The 14,260-nt window shown below is 35.3% G+C and overlaps 2 protein-coding genes and 1 pseudogene across 2 annotated transcripts; all 3 read left to right on the plus strand.

Annotated features, from left to right (window-relative positions):
- Positions 1-413: 413 nt before the first annotated feature.
- On the plus strand, positions 414-1,460 carry LOC110290204 (olfactory receptor 998-like). The gene has a single exon (XM_021156700.1). It carries the CDS (start codon positions 434-436, stop codon positions 1,376-1,378), a length of 945 nt encoding a protein of 314 aa, XP_021012359.1. The 5' UTR covers positions 414-433; the 3' UTR covers positions 1,379-1,460.
- A 4,984-nt stretch (positions 1,461-6,444) lies between these two features.
- Positions 6,445-7,380, plus strand: LOC110290438 (annotated as a pseudogene).
- A 4,534-nt stretch (positions 7,381-11,914) lies between these two features.
- LOC110290247 (olfactory receptor 998) lies at positions 11,915-12,914 on the plus strand. Its single transcript, XM_021156748.1, has one exon. It carries the CDS (start codon positions 11,941-11,943, stop codon positions 12,883-12,885), a length of 945 nt encoding a protein of 314 aa, XP_021012407.1. The 5' UTR covers positions 11,915-11,940; the 3' UTR covers positions 12,886-12,914.
- Positions 12,915-14,260: the final 1,346 nt, after the last annotated feature.

Consider the following 14,260-nt stretch of genomic DNA (forward strand, 5'->3'; position numbering starts at 1 on the left):
ACCTATCCCATGGGCAAGCACCAATTCCTAACATTATTGATACTCTATTATGCTTGCAGACAGAAGCATGTTGTCCTCTGAGAGGCGACACCCAGAAGTTGACTAGAGAGATACAGACTCGCACAGTTCAACAGTGGAGGAAGATTGGTGACTTTTATGGAAGAATAGTAGAAAAGATTGCAGTTCCCAAAGGGATATGAACTCCACAGGAAGACCAAAAGAGTAACAACGCTTGATGGAAGAGAGTTGATTCCAAAGATCTCAAGGTGTAAATTGCTGAAGTCTACATAGGAATTTTGCTCAGATCTAATAGGAATATCTGTGTTGAATACTGCTGAGAGATATGTATAATAGACCTACTGCCACTGATTTCAAAATCATTTGAGTTTCATAAGTCATAATTCTTATTTTCTTGACAGATCCCAACTGACCAATGGAAGAAAAGAATCAGACTGTCATGCCTGAGTTTCTCTTCCTTGGCATTACAGATAACCTCCATCAGAAGATTGTCATCTTCATCATCTTTTTCTTTGTTTATCTTGTCACTCTTGGGGGTAATGTGGGGATGATCACTCTCATATGGTTGGACCCCAGGCTGCACACACCTATGTACTTTTTTCTCAGCCAACTGTCCTTTGTAGATGTGTCTTCCTCTTCTTCCATAGCTCCCAAGATGCTGTGTGACATTTTTGCAGGGAACAAAGCCATCTCTTTTGTGGGCTGTGCAACACAGATGTGGTTCTTCGGTCTCTGTGTGGCAACTGAATGCTTTCTCCTGGCTGCCATGGCATATGATCGGTATGCAGCCATCTGTAAGCCCTTGCTGTATACACTTATTATGTCTCCACATCTCTGTGTGTTGTTGGTTATTGGGCCTTATGCCATTGCTCTTATAAGTACAACGACACACACAACTTTGACCTTTTGCTTACCATTCTGTGGTCCATATATTATCAACCACTTTTTCTGTGACATTTCCCCATTGCTGTCTCTAGCATGTACTGACACCCAGATAAATAAATTGGTGCTTTTTGTCTTGGCTGGAGCAGTAGGTGTGCTCAGTGGAATGATAATCTTGGTGTCCTATGTTTGCATCTTGAAGGAAATTTTGAAGATTCAGACAGCCAATGGGAGACGAAAAGCCTTCTCAACTTGTTCCTCTCACTTGGCAACTGTCTCTATCCTGTATGGGACCCTTTTCTTCATCTATGTTCGACCCAATGTCAGTTCCTCCTTGAATATTAATAAAGTTATATCTTTATTTTACACTATGGTGATTCCCATGTTGAATCCCCTCATCTACAGCTTGAGGAATCAAGAGGTAAAAAATGCATTCAGGAGAACTTTGGAGAAGAAGCACTTCCTAATAGGTGTTTAAGACAGAATTCTTTCTGTGACATATCTATGTTGTGAGAGCAAAATATAAGGCAAAGACCAGTAGAGTGCGGACAAGAGGCTGCAAGGGAGTCCTTGTTCTGCCTGATCACAACCTATTTCACAACTTTGTGGCAGAACTTGAGATACTTCATTACAGATTTATCACTTATACTCAATTTAAATGCACATTTAAGTATTTTAGTGAATCATACATCTTCAAGGTAAGAACAATATTTTGGACACAATATTTTAAATAATGGCTGATCCAAATGAAACTGAAATGATGGAAAGTTTAAACCCTGGCAAAACTCATACATTTAAAAATTTTGGCTAAATACAGTCCTAGGTACAGAAGATACTTGTAGGCTTGTTTGTTTTCAAGGATCTACTTCTATGTGTATGGATATTTTGCCTCATGTATTTAAATGTAACATGCATATAAAGTGTCTGAAGGGTCCAAAATGTGCACAGGCTCCCTTGAATTACAGACAGTTGTAACCTATCACTTGTGTGCTGGGAATTGAACCCAGGCTCCCTGGAAGAGCAGTGAGTGTTCTGAACTGCTGGGGCATCTCTCCAGTCCCCTATAGTGTTATTTTTGGTAGAAGATTTTGAAAGTAGCTTTCAAAATATCTGTAAAAAATATGATTATGTAAAATTTTCTATTTCTCTTTCAAGTATCATAAACATGTTCCTGCTAAAATTTTCAAATGGAATGTAAAGAGCTGCAATATATCATTACCTTAAAGAATAATTTGACTATTCCTTCCTCTTTGTCTTCCTTTCTTTCTGTCTTTGCCTTTTCTCTCTGTCTCTCCTCTCTGTCTCTGTCTGTCTCTGTCTCCATCTCTCTCTCTCTCTCTCTCTCTCTCTCTCTCTCTCTCTCTCTCTCGTGTGTGTGTGTGTGTGTGTGTGTGTGTGTGTGTGTAGGCATATGTGTACCACCATGGTACACATGTGGAGTTCAGAATACATTTCAGCTTTCATATATTACTCTTGTAGTGGATCCCTCCACACAGTAGGCTGGCTAGCCAACCAGCTTTTAGAAATTTTTCTGGCTCTGCTCCACATGTTGTTGTAAAGTCACCGAGGTTACAGATGTGAACTATACAGAAGTCTTTGGTTGGGTCCTAGAGATCTGAAATCTGGACCTTAAGTTTCCATAGAAAGCACCTTAATGTTTGAGCTATTTCTACCTGTGATAAAATCTCTTTAAAAGACTTTTACAGGTCCTATCTTCACAGAAACAAACATTCTTAACTTCAATATTAAGTCTTATTTATGCTATCACTTTTTGGCAGCACTTACATTTTTGACCAATCTCTTTAAGAATGCATCACACTAAATATAAAATTGGAACAAGAATACATATAAGCACCTTGTAAGTTCACTGAGAGTTGCATCTACAATACTACCATCGAACCAGATGCTAATATGTTAGTTTCACGAGTACAAATGTACCACCAGCTTTATGCTTTTATTTTACTTTTTAAAACAAAATATAAAAAAAGAATGTTGTTTTATTACTTAACTATGTTCATTTATTAGTGGTCAGAAACTTGAGATCTTGCTAGTTTTAAGTAGCTTTCTGAAGGAGGGAACACATAAAATTAACATCTTATAGTGTTTTTGCTAATCTGTGGTGGCAGATGTCATGCAAATCATATGCAGATTGGTTTTTCCTGATCCATTTTTGCTAGTGTTTGTGTATTAAATATGTGGCCCAAGATAATTCTCCTCTGTCCAGCGTATATGAAAGAAGCTAGAAATTGGACACTTGCTCTATAGTGTTTATCTCAGTAAGACCATTTTAATCTTTGGAGGTAAAGACAGTCTGCAGTTTATCAGAGAAGGAGAGAGTTGTTTGTTTGTTTGCTTGCTCGCTTGATTTTGTTTGTTTGTTTGTTTGTTGTAAAGCAAGACAATTCAGGAGAGCCACCAAACCTTTCTAATTCTTCCATAGATACCTTAATATCATTTCTTAGTGTTCAAGTCTTTCACAGTCTTAAAGTTTTTCTTTTTCTTTTTCTTTCTTTTTGTTTTTACAGCCTCTACTGTGTAATTCTGGCTGTCCTCAGACTCACTAAGTATACAAGGCTGGCCTTGAACTCACAAAGATCTTCTTGCTTCTCCTTCCCTGGTGCTAAGATTAAGGTATGCACCAAAATTCCTTTTTTTCTTTTTCTTCCCAAGCTTTGATATGAGACTTGCAGATGTTGTGAATGCAGCTTCTCTGTTATTATTTTTCTCACCGTTTCTTTTTTTTCTTCTTCTTTTCAGGCTTTTCTTTCATGTTATTTGGTCATTGATAGAAAGCAGTGATCTTGTTCTTCCTTATCCAATTTAAATTAGCTAAGATATTTCTTTTAAATAAAAACGTACTTTTGGCCAACTTACCTACGAAAACATGAGAAAAAACTGAGATTGGAACCACAATAAAATACCACCTCACTATTTGAAATATATTATTAAATAAAAGAAAGAAAAAAGTCTCATTGAATGCCTAAAAGGCTGTGATAAATCAAACAGCCAGAAGGTAAATTATTGAAACCACTATGGGAAACACTGTGGAAGTGGTTCAAAGTGGAAATAAAAACATCATAAAATACAGCCATATCACTAGTGTGTATGTCTCTAAATGAAATGATGAAACTCACACATAAGATCTGCACATGATCTTTATAACAATGCTACTAACAATTACCCAGAGAGAAAATCACTGTGACTATAAACAAAAATTAAGAAAATACCCAGGGCCAAAAAGTGGGAGTGGGTGGGTAAGGGGGTGGGGGTGGGTAGGGTATGGGGGACTTTTGGGATAGCATTGGAAATGTAAATGAGAAAAATACCTAATAAAAAAAAGAAAGAAAATACTGTTTATACACACAGTATAATAATAGTCAGCCACTGAAGCCATTAAATCCTTCCATTCATGACAAATAACAATCAATATACCCTAATAAAATTAAATTAAAATTAAAAAATAAATCAAAAAGGGATCTCTTGATAAAGAGATCTCATGGAGAAAGACACACACGTGTGCATAACATATATACATACAGAGTTTTCTCAAAAATGGTTTCTCTGAGATAAGACACATTTATGGAATAATAACCAAATACTGCTGAAATCCTGTTAATTTTGCCTCTTCTGGTGTATGTAAGCCTTTGAGGTTTTAATTCTTTGGGGACCTGGCTCTGAATTATTGTTTGCTTCCAGAATGAGTTCTCTGATGGCGTGCTGTACATGAATCAGGGATTGTCTCTTCATGTCCTTGATGGGAAGTTTATTTATTTATTTTTTAACTAACTGTCTAGAATCTCGCAAGCAAGGGTTACCACCATGCAAAGTGTTTAGTCATTATTTCTTTCAGAAAATGGTCATAACTCTTGAAGCTGTTAAAGGTGATATAGAAAAATGTGAGTACATTACAGTTTGGACTATGGTATGTGTTTGAAATATGGAAGAGAAACATCATGATACATCTGAACTTTGAAACTCCCCATTGTGGATTCTCTGAAGGGATCAGGCTTAGGTATTTTGTTGACATTGCCATAAGACTATAAATCATGGCATGTGTGGAGTTTTCTAAAATAATCTACCTGGATTTTGAAAAATTATACAAAATATTGTACAATATATTTTGAATACAAATGTCCTTTACTGAAAATTTCTAGGAGATTTTAAGTGTCTCATATTTTTCCTTCATAAATGAGAACAAAATGTGGATAGGTGCATTTGTAATGTTATATGATAATTAAACAGAAACAATCATTCTGTAATTTATGCATGTGTCAAAACACTACCTTGTAAATGTGAATGTAAAACTTTCATTACCATTAACAATGTAAATTCTCTATTGTAGTAATTGTATTAATTGTATTATTAATTATATTGTAGTATTGTATAATTGTATCTCTCCTTCTAGAGGAGAGATAAGACCACAATAGACATGATGGGTGTAAAGATTTCACTCCACAGAAGATTCGAAGAAACAGTTTTAAATGAACACATGAATAAAACTTAGATAACTAGTGATTGGCAACAAAATATAAGAGCAGGATACTATATTATCCTTTATGCTCACAAAACACAGTGCACTAAATGGATGACTAGAACATTCAGCAGCATATAACGATTCTAATGAAAATTGGGTTTAGTCTGTTACTGCACTAAGTATTATGCATGTAGCCTCAATATAAGAAATTCACAAAGAGTATATTTCACTATCATGTATTTAATATTATATAGTAAACTAGAATATTGGGGATAATATATTGCTGCATTTTTGTTTATTCAAGGAGGGGCATAATTGACTCTCATAAATAATTTTTTAATGTAAATCATACTATGTAATCATATTGTTCTATAAATCTGAAATGGCTTAGATTTTCTTAACTGAATCACTTATAAATATTCTCTTGAATACTTATAATTTACAGTTATTTTATATGCGTTATCACTATAGTTTCCAGGAATGATGAGTGTTTATGTAAAATATATGAAATATTGTATTATTTGTACTCAGTAAATCTAAATTTTTACTATAATATTGAGTGTCAGATCTCTTAATCTCAGAGGATGAAACTTTCATGTTATTATAGTCTTTTGTTAAAGTTATATATATTCCCTTTCATTTCTTCTCTACTTTGCATCTAAGATTATTGATGTTTCATGTTGCCTTTTAAATAATATCTATCCCATGGCTTATATATATATTTATTTTTAAAGAAAGACCTTTATGAATGTGAGCAAGTTCATCTCAAAACACATCTCAAATCCAATTGCATATTTAATGTGATAGAATTTAGATCATATGCTTGGACAATTCTTAGAGATACAGAACCTAAGCATATAAAGGCAAAGTTCCCAAAGAATATACAGAGTATTTGTAGAATGAACCAAAAACATAATTTAGAAATACTGCCAAATTCAAGAATATTGCCCTACGCTCTTTTAAAAAAACCTGCTTGAGGCAACTTGTCACTGAATTAAAACATCATTTGTAATTGGTGATAGTTTGTAATAAAACAGCACAGTTTGTCTCATAACAGAACTGGTCTGACAATGGAAGATAAGAATGAGACCACAGTGAGCGAGTTTCTATTTCTGAGCCTCACAAATCGTCTCTATCAGAAGATTATACTTTTTATCCTCCTCCTCTTTATCTTGTGACACTGGGGGGCAACTTGGGTATGGTCACTCTAATATGGACCCCAGAGTTCATACTCCTATGTACTTTTTTTATTAGCCATTTGTCTTTTGTAGATATGTGTTCCTCTTCTTCCATAATTCCTAGGATGCTGTACTATATATTTACATAGAAAAAAAAATCTTCTTTTCGGGTTGTACTGTACAGTTAGGGTTTGCTGGTCTTTTTGTGGAAACTGAGTGTTTCCTCCTAGCTGCCATGGCATATGATCAGTACATAGCCATCTGTAAGCCCTTACTGTATACTCTAATCATGTCCAAGAGGGTCTGTGCACAGTTTGTCATTCAGCCTTATCTTCTGGCTGCTATAAACATCCCAACTCATGAAAACTTGACCTTTTGCTTACCATTTTGTGGTCCCAATACGATCAACATTTCTTCTGTGATATTTCCCCAATGCTTGCCTTAGCATATGCGGACTCCTCCATCAACAAGATAGTGCTTTTTGTCTTGGATGGAACAATAGGAGTGTTTAGTGATCTGATCACCACAGTCTCCTACATCTCTATTTTGATGACCATCTTGAAGATCCAGACCACTGACAGGAGAATGAAAGACTTCTCTATTTATTCCTCTCACTTGGCAGGTGTCTCTATCCTGTATGGAACTGTGTTCTTCATCTATGTTCGACCTAGTACACATTCTTCACTGAATATGAATAAAGTTATTTCTCTATTTTATACTGTCATGATTTCCATGCTGAACCCCCTGATCTAAAGCTTGAGGAACAAGGAAGTGAAAAATGCACTCAGAAGAAAAGTACAAAGGAAACATTTTTCAAGAGATTGGTAAGGCCAAACTCTATTATGCTATGTCTTAGTTGTCAGTGCCAAATATATACTTTAAAAAGACATATAGAGGTTCTTGCAATTAATAGATTATTTGAAGAAAACAAAGAATTTTACTACCTGTCTGTGTTTTTCTGACACAATCAGTGTTGAAAAATTATATGAAGGTGGACTGAGAATATATATATACACATATATACACTTAACATACTTATTGAAGAACGTATTTGTACAATGGCAAAAATATTCTTGGAAACAAAAAGCAAATACATACATAATATTAATTGTGTCAGTACTTTTTTTTTTTTTTGGTTTTTCAAGAGAGGGTTTCTCTGTGTAGCCCTGGCTGTCCTGGAACTCACTTTGTAGACCAGGCTGGCCTCGGACTCAGAAATCAGCTTGCCTCTGCCTCCCGAGTGCTGGGATTAAAGGCATGTGCCACCACGCCTGGCTCATGTCATTACTTTTTAATTAGTCATAAAGATTAAAAATTTCATGAAACTAAAGCAACATGAACTTGATTTGAAAGAAAAAGTGTATTTCTATAATATCATTCTCAATGTAAAATGTCAGCATTTACAAACTTATTTATTTATTTATTTAGGCATGCATGTGTTCAGAGTTGTTTTTCACCTTTCAAAATGTACATTCTAGGGACTTAACTCAGCTCTTCAGCTTGGTGGAAGATGCATTTTCCTATGGAGCTGCTTTCTTCAATCAATTAGTGAATTAGGGACTGTTTTAATATTTGTTTTATGGTTATTAGAAGACGAATGTTGATATTGTCAACTCCACTTTTGAGACTGTTTATATTTTCTGCCCCATCAGTTCTTCCATTCCCACTATTTTGAAGTTTTGTTTTTAGACGCTTGATTTTAGAATTATTAAGTGTTCTTGTTAAGTTGGTCCATTTGTCCATATCAAGGTCTGTCTCCTCTCTCCTTGGTCAGTTTATTTACTCTAGTACTTGCTTTTTCTGATGTTAACATAGCTTCATGGAGACTTTTCATTTTAGAAACATATGTTCATAGAAGTTATAAGGAAGCTACCAATAAAATACTGGGTGAGATAAAAGAATTATATACACTCTCTTTCTAATGGGGATGAACTAACAGTACAACCCATGTCATCTGACTTCACAGGGTCTTCTCTCTTATGGAGCCTTCTGTGATGAGCAGTTTCTAATTTCCAGCTCTGGTCTTACCTCATACTTCTCAGCTTTACCTTTACCTCTAGTTCAGCAAATTTCACTGGTCTTTTTTTTCTACTTGATTCTCTGCCTGGAAGTATTTTTGCCCACTTAGCCTTTTATGATGTGATGTCATTTAGGAGTTGATGTTATTTATTTATTTATTATATTTATTATATTTATTTATTTATTTATTTTTATTTAAAACTTTCTCACCTGGAAATAAGTAGAAGTAAGCAAATGATGTTTGGCACTGATATGCACTTTTCATGTGAATATCTTCTCTTCAGTTCCTATATAGATGACCTTATGAAAATAAGTATACCAGAGAGAGTTGTGTTACCCTGTGTTGGACACTCTGAGTGTCTGAATATCCTGACACCTCAGTGAGCAACAAATCACTAGATGAAAGATCAGACAATATTAGAATCCCATTGAAAGTGACAAAGTATAAACTGTGTCAACGTTTTTTCTTCAGAAAAAGAAAAAATTACTTTAAGCAAGGCAAATTACTGTTCATTACATTAGTCTTTGTTGATAGAATATAGAGTCCTCTTATAAGCTCATTGACTCTGTAGGAGAAAGATAGGATAAAAAAGTAGAGAGGGGACTGTTATAGATGTGTAAGAGGAAAGAAGGGGAGACATTAAAAGGTGATAGAGGAGATGAAGATGCTTATACATCATATGCACACGTAAGCACATTTTGAGAACAACTATTGCTCAGTAATACATTTATATAGGCTGATTTAAAAATTAAAAGTAACTCTTTGGTTGGTGGTTTAGTTCCTGGGAGCTCTGGGTGGTCTAGCTAGTTAATATTGATGTTCTTTTTATGGGTTGCAATCCCTTCAGCTTCTTCTGTCCTTCCCTCAACAATTCCATTGGGGTCCCTGTGCTCAATCTGATGGTTGGCTGTGAGTATATACATCTGTATTGGTGGGATGCTGGCAGAACCTCTTAAGGAACAGCTATACCAGGCTCCTGTCAGAAAGTGCTTCTTGGCCTCAGCATTAGTATCTGGGTTTGGTGTTGGCAGAGGGGATGCATTCCTAGGTAGGGTGGTCTCTGAATGTCATTTCCTTCAATCTCTGCTCCTTTTTTGTTCCTGTATTTCCTTTAAATAAAAAAATTCTGGTACAAATGGAGGGATTCATAGCTCAAGATACTTATGTAGCAGGGAATTGCCTTATCTTGCATCAATGGTAGGGGAGGCCTCTGGTCCTGTGGAGGCTTAATACCCCTGTATAAGGGGATGCTAGACTCATGAAGCTGGAATGGGTGGATGGGTTGGTGGGTGAGGGAGCACCTTATAGATGCAAAGGGTGGTGGGGATGGGATGGTGGGTTTGTAGAGGGCAACCTGAGAAGTGTGACATTTGAAATGTAAATAAATAAAATAACCAAAAAAAAACCCACCAAGGTGAAAAAGGTCTTCTTAGCAAGTAAGAACACACACACACACACACACACACACACACACACATACACAGTCCCCACGCCTAACACAGAGAGAGTTGCATTAAGACTAAAACATTGTTAGAAAGTAATACAGCTCTGATGCTGTTGAAATTATGTTAATTTTGTCCCTTTAGGAGTGAGCTCCTGAGACTAAGCTCTTTAGGGACCTGGCTTTGAGTTACAGGTAGCTCCAGATGATAGTCTTTATTTTGTGCAGTCAGTGGGTGAACATTCATCCAGGAACTCTTTCTTTATGACCAGGCCAATCAGCATGGGCAGATCATTTTCTTCACCAAGTACTTGGAAAGTCGTGCTTTTCAGAAAGACCATCACCATGTAGGGCGATGAATCTTCTTTATCCCAAAAAGATCATTGCTTTTGAGTTAACAAAAGAAGTTGCAGAAAGGATATTCCTAAAGAAGTGAGTGCATTGCAAGTTGACTTTTATGAAACTTATGAAATATGGATGAAAAAGTCCAGCATCACTCTGAACGTTAGAAACAGAATGTCCCACAAGCCTGAAAAACTGGTTCAACATTTTCTTCTGAAGGATATTGTCTGATTTTAAATAATTTAGAGTAATTTTTTATGGTAATGCAATATAGTTTTGAAAATTACTAAGATATTTTATGGGCTCTTGAATTTTGCTGCAAATATATATATTATATATATAAGAATCTTATATTAAATATCAGAACCATTGAGATATAATTTTATATATGAAAAACATGTGAGAAGCATAATGTGTGATAATTGTTCAATGGGCCTTTCCTTAATATATATTAAAACCAATACATTGTATATTAAAAATATGTATAGTTTTTCAGTGTTAAATGAATAATTTTGCAAGGTATAAAGTACAAAAAGGCACTGTAGATCCTAACATAAAGGCAGAGGAAGAACATAAAGATTCCATGTATTACTTGCAATAAATAAATAAAAACATACCAATCAAGTGACCAGTCATCGCTCCAAACCTAGGTCTTGCATGTACTTTCCTTTGCTCCACATAGTCACTTGAATTGGCAAATTTGGATGATCAAGAACACAAACATCTCTGCAGTGACTAACAGCCCCCCTCCCCTAAATCTCAGGTTAATGCTATGACTGCTGAAAATAATTAGTTAGCATTATTCAAATAATTTCAATCAGCTATTTGAAAGTGCCATATATTGACCTACAGAAATTATCAATAACTTCAATACTGTATTTCCTTTATTTAAGGAACATAATTTGATTACGTTACAATTTTATTTTAATAAATTATCCTACATAAACCTCCTCTAGTAATTAGAAAATATTGTTATTCTTGGATAATTAGTGACAAACTTATTGTGAATAAAAGACACAGTCAGCATTTCAGATATGTTATTGGTCGATTTAAGTATAAGAATCTTATGTTAAATGTCAGAAACTTTAAGATAATTTTATATTATTTTAGCTTATTATGTGACTTGGTTTTTCTGCATAATTTCTATGGCAAATGGCTGTCCTATCAGGTTTTTCCATTTGCTAAGTAAGTTTTAGCTCCTTTAATGACATCAGCTGCATTTAAAAATCACATCTGTCAAAGAGTTTGTACATTTTTTTTATTTTTATGGAGAGTTATTTTTGAGCATGAACAGTTATAACTACCCTTAACCGTAGCAATTCTCTATTAAAATGGATTTTTTGAAGAAAATTTAGAACATATAACTACACAATCTTTGTGGGAAGAGGTACCAAATCAAGAGAAATCAAGACCCTGTATCCAAGATTCTACATGATATTTCCATAGCTAACCATCCACAGAAGCTACAATCATTTCAATTTCAATAATACTGTCCAATAATCTGTCATTGAATTAATACATTTGTAGTTGATAGTGATTGTAATAAAAGAATACACTTTTGTTTCATAACAGAACCCAACTTACAATGGAAGAAAAGAATCAGACTATTGTAATGGAGTTTTTCTTCCTGGGCCTAACAGATCATCTCTATCAGAAGATTGCACTTTTCATCACGGTCCTCTTTGTTTATCTTGTCACACTGGGAGGCAACTTGGGCATGATCACTCTCATATGGGTGGACCCCAGGCTGCATACACCTATGTACTTTTTCCTCAGCCACTTGTCATTTGTTGATATGTGCTCCTCTTCTTCCATAGCTCCTAAGATGCTCTGTGATATCTTTGCCGAGGAAAAAAGGATCTCTTTCATGGGCTGTGCAGCACAGATGTGGTTCTTTGGTTTCTTTGTGGGAACTGAGTGTTTCCTGCTTGCTTCCATGGCATATGATCGGTATACAGCCATTTGCAAGCCCTTACTGTATACTCTCCTTATGTCTCAGAGGGTATGTGTGCATCTGGTTGTAGGGCCTTATGCCTTTGCTATTATAAACATCACAACTCATACAACCTTGGCTTTTTGCTTACCGTTTTGTGGCTCAAATACCATCAATCATTTCTTCTGTGATGTCTCTCCACTTTTTTCATTGGCATGTGCTGACTCCTGGGTTAATAAGGTTGTGCTTTTTGTTCTTTCTGGAACCATAGGAGTGTTCAGTGGTCTGATCATCATAGTCTCCTATGTCAGCATCTTGATGACAATTTTGAAGATTCAAACTGCTGATGGGAAACGAAAAGCCTTCTCTACTTGTTCCTCTCACTTGGCAGTTGTCTCCATTCTGTATGGGACACTTTTCTTTATTTATGTTCGACCCAGTGCAAGTTTTTCCTTAAACATCAACAAAATGATTTCTCTGTTTTATACTGTGGTGATCCCTATGCTGAATCCCCTCATCTATAGCCTGAGGAACAAAGAAGTGAAAGGTGCATTCAGGAGAAAGGTGCAAAAGAAACATTTTCCAGCAGGCAGGTAAGGTCGAATTTGGTAGTGCCCTGCCTTCCATATCAATGCATAAATATATTTTTACAAGGATACTGGGGTGGATGAGGGACTGATAAAGGAGCATGGGTCTGTCTCTATACAGTTTATCTGAAATTGGGGGAGTTCTCATTATTTATTTGCCTCTGTCATTTTTCTGTGACATGATTGGCATTGTACAATTATGTAGAGATGTGCTGGGAACATAAATATGAGTGTATATTGAAGATTACTAAAAATCAATATTTGTATGATATCAATGTTCTGATACTTTTAATTCATGTACTAAAACTGCTGTTCCTGATGCTACAAATAAACTCGAAAGAAAATTACAAGTAGGAGAAATTGTTTTTATACATGTGTTGTCAATTAAGCCACATCTCTGATATAAAAAGAATAATTTCAAATTAAAAACCATAGGAAAAAATAGGTAACTAAGCAATGAAGAAATAGGTAACTCATAGAAATAAGGATGATAATTATTTTTTTAAGTACAAATAAAATACATTTTTAAAAAACCCTGTTAAGTCTGTTTTTTGATCATATGATCAAATTAAAAGACCATTGCAGTACATTCCAGGGAAGATGAAATACTAAGCTGAAGGATTTTATTAGTTTGACCCTTAGCTCTAACTTTGTAAAAGTCTTCAAAAGTGACACAGTCCTTTTTCTATATATTTGTTGATATTGTGTGTATATGTGTTTACATATATGTGTACATGCTTAGATGTGGCCATGTACATTGTCAGAAGAAAATTTGCCCAAGTCCTTTCTCTCTTTCTACCACATGCATTCTGGAGACTGAACCCAGGTGACTAGAATTGGTAGTAAATGTGCTATACCATAAAATCCACCTCAACTTTTTAAATTTTGGTGGGTTTTATTTTTAATCTCTGGATCACAGAGAACAATAATCTCCAACATTTCCAATATTATACCAACTATTCATGTAACTTACTCTTTAAGAAGAATGTCACACATGAAGTAGAGACTATGGCATATTGAATGTTGATTGGTAAGTTCTCTTTAGATCATATTATGATGAAATCTATAAATAATCATATAATCTTGAGACATAATTGTATATTCTCATACTTCTGAGCATATGTCCTATTTCTGAGAAACACTGACTTAGAAGACAGTAGCCACACCAGGCAGAGAGTTAGGTAGGTGATCTTCATCTTCTCCCCTATCTTTCATTACAATCTCTCCAGTCTCATCCTCAGCTCTGTAGCTGACTTATTATAGTGGACTGTCCTCCCACCATACCTCCATTCTCGGGGGAGTCCACAAAACTTTGTTGTAGACACAACTTTCCTCATTATTGTGTCCTTTTAGAACTCCTTTGTCACCCTTTCTCATTCCTTCCT

Source organism: Mus caroli, chromosome 2, assembly GCF_900094665.2.
Source record: "Mus caroli chromosome 2, CAROLI_EIJ_v1.1, whole genome shotgun sequence".
Taxonomy (NCBI): domain Eukaryota; kingdom Metazoa; phylum Chordata; class Mammalia; order Rodentia; family Muridae; genus Mus; species Mus caroli.

What these genes read in the sequence shown, in the direction of transcription:
- LOC110290204 (XM_021156700.1), top strand. Translation starts at nt 434, where the DNA reads ATGGAAGAAAAGAATCAGACTGTCATGCCTGAGTTTCTCTTCCTTGGC.
- LOC110290247 (XM_021156748.1), top strand. Translation starts at nt 11,941, where the DNA reads ATGGAAGAAAAGAATCAGACTATTGTAATGGAGTTTTTCTTCCTGGGC.